Here is a 2,385-nt window from a genome sequence, read left to right as displayed (position 1 = left end):
TTGGAAAAAAACGAAAAAACGAAAAAGGAGCCGTTTTCTAATTTTTCTACTTTCAATATTAAATCAAAAAACGAATGATCGAATGATACACGGATTCGTTAGGCTAACCGAGACTTGTCACAGCACTTTCATATTATTGCCCTTTTGTTGGTTTTGATTGCTTCTATTGTCCTCATTTGTAAGTCGCTTTGGATAAAAGCGTCTGCTAAATGACTAAATGTAAATGTAAATGAACCTGGACTCTACCTTGTGGCTCTTTAGAAGCTGAAGGCGCTCTCATGATATTGGACAGCGTCAGCTGCTCGTCAAGCCCTTGTGCTGCCACTGAGAACCAATCAGCTTGCAGGTAGACGGGACTCTGGGCGGAGTCAGTGAGAGCAGACGCCCATCTGACCATGGAGGCGTGAGGCATGAAAGGGTTAATCTCACACTTGGGTTTGTTCACAGAGCCTTTGGGTGGATTCAGAGCGGCGCTGCAGAAAGTGCCAGCTGGATCTGGAGGAGGACAGTGCATTCATACAGTGTAGATATCATCTAATATTTCCTCTAATATATTATCAAATACTTGCTTTACACTCTAAAACAGGTGCCAATATACTGTAACATCTGTGGCTGTAGGTTACCTTTGGATCTGGTAGGTGTAGAAAAGGGATTTAAATACAGTATTTTTATTTTGCAGGACAGTAGGTTTTAGGCTATACTATACTATACTATACCATAAACATTAACAGACCACCACGTGACCACAACATTTCACAAATCCTTTTGAATTGAGGCCAGAGTTTATGAATAATTACTGATTATATGGTCCACAAAAGTGCATGCTGCATTGACACTGACCAGTCACATAGTAAATCCTGGATGGGCTGATGTCTGCAGGAGGATGAAGTTGAGAGAAGCTCTCTTCACTGAAGGCTTCAGTCCTTATGAACATTAGAGATTTCTCTTGACTCATTGGTACTGAGAAACCCCCTCCATAACCCGGTTTCTCCTGTACAAACCAGCACTCCAGAACCGGACATCCAGAACCGGAAGCTGCAAAAATAAGAGAGATTATGAGAGTTATGTTCATTGGTCACACACACACATAAGATGTAGTTTTGAGTACTAAAATGCAGCAAAACGTACCACCAAAAAACAATGTAAATGCGATGATCGATATCTTATATATGGTCGAAATCTCAGGCATCGTTGCTGTTTATGTTAAAACGATAACTCTCTGTTTAACTGTGCCTGTTTGGCGTATTAAAGCTCTGTCGGGTTTCCCCGAAACATTCGTGCAGCTTTCGGAGTTTTACTTTCGGTTACATGGCGCATGCGCACTGCCTTTTGTTTTGCGCTAATACATAAACTAAGACCGTCTTTGTGCCATTTGAATGTAATACTCCGTTGTCGTGTGACATGTTTTTATTTAAAGGTATAGTAACCTCTCAGAACATACACTAAAACATCAAAAATATGCATTTCTCTCCATCATAAATGTGAGCTTTTAGGCTATTAGTGTCCTCTAGGTGGCGCTCTGAACCAACAACAGTGCTTTAGCCGTGATATCACGTGGTTTGTCGGAACAGAGTGCAGTTAAGGACACAGAGAAATAAAATCAACAGATACTACCCAAACCTGTGCAGCCAGTGTAGTTTTATGCATTGTTTATTTGCATATCCTTTTTACAAATGGTGAAGACTGTACAGCAAAACTTACTCTAACAAAAGTTGAAGGATTTGTACAAAAAGGTTAGAAGTAGTGCAAATCATTTATTAATAATGTCAATCAACAAGAGCTACATCATTAAACATTTGCAGATTTAAAAAAAAAATCCTTCAATCTCACAAGCCAATTTAATTAAATGAATGAAATAAAATCTGCTGCTGGGCCCCCTTGTACTCAGTCATTTGAAAGAGGACTTGATATCCACTTCATTTATGTAATTTAGCTTTAGTTTTAGTTCGTTAGATCTGCATAATTTCCACTCCACCACAAAATGTAAAAAAAAAAAATTCTGATCTCTGTACTAAAAAACATGGCGACCAAATAAATAGTCATTTGAGCGAGTAGTTGTTCCAGAGAGGATGCAGTTCCAGGACCACATATAGGACCCTAATGCATCGGATGACCAAGGTCTGGCCAAATCATAACCCTAACCTCTTAGCAATCAAACAAAGCAAACAAAACTTTAGCAAACAAAGCTGAATTGCAGAAAGCAGTATTTGGGAGAAATTTTTTTAAAAAGTCTTAGAAATATGGTGACAAGACTGTGACGTTGCTGAAGCCGCAGACTCTGCTAGTGATTCAAATGTTCAGAAATGTGTGTAACAAACTGTTGGAAACTCAGAAGTGAAGACCAGGAGACTCTTGGGTATCTTCAGCAGGATTCACCGTCTTTGT

General features: G+C 39.4%; 1 protein-coding gene across 1 annotated transcript in view; it reads right to left on the bottom strand.

The window, feature by feature from the left end:
• tapbp.1 (TAP binding protein (tapasin), tandem duplicate 1) overlaps nucleotides 1–1,315 on the bottom strand; it is a 5,853-nt gene extending 4,538 nt beyond the window's left edge. Inside the window, exons 1-3 of the mRNA XM_016569897.1 lie at nucleotides 1,129–1,315; nucleotides 841–1,035; nucleotides 247–495 (exon numbers count right to left, since the gene is read on the bottom strand). Coding sequence (XP_016425383.1) covers nucleotides 247–495; nucleotides 841–1,035; nucleotides 1,129–1,189 — 505 coding nt within the window. The 5' untranslated portion in view covers nucleotides 1,190–1,315. The remainder of the gene's footprint in view (nucleotides 1–246; nucleotides 496–840; nucleotides 1,036–1,128) is intronic.
• Between the last annotated feature and the right edge of the window lie 1,070 nt (nucleotides 1,316–2,385).

This window comes from Sinocyclocheilus rhinocerous, unplaced genomic scaffold, assembly GCF_001515625.1.
Source record: "Sinocyclocheilus rhinocerous isolate Xijiao unplaced genomic scaffold, SAMN03320098_v1.1 scaffold612, whole genome shotgun sequence".
In the NCBI taxonomy this organism is placed as follows: domain Eukaryota; kingdom Metazoa; phylum Chordata; class Actinopteri; order Cypriniformes; family Cyprinidae; genus Sinocyclocheilus; species Sinocyclocheilus rhinocerous.
Note: the sequence above shows the minus strand (reverse complement) of the source record. Positions and strands in the feature narration are given on the sequence as shown.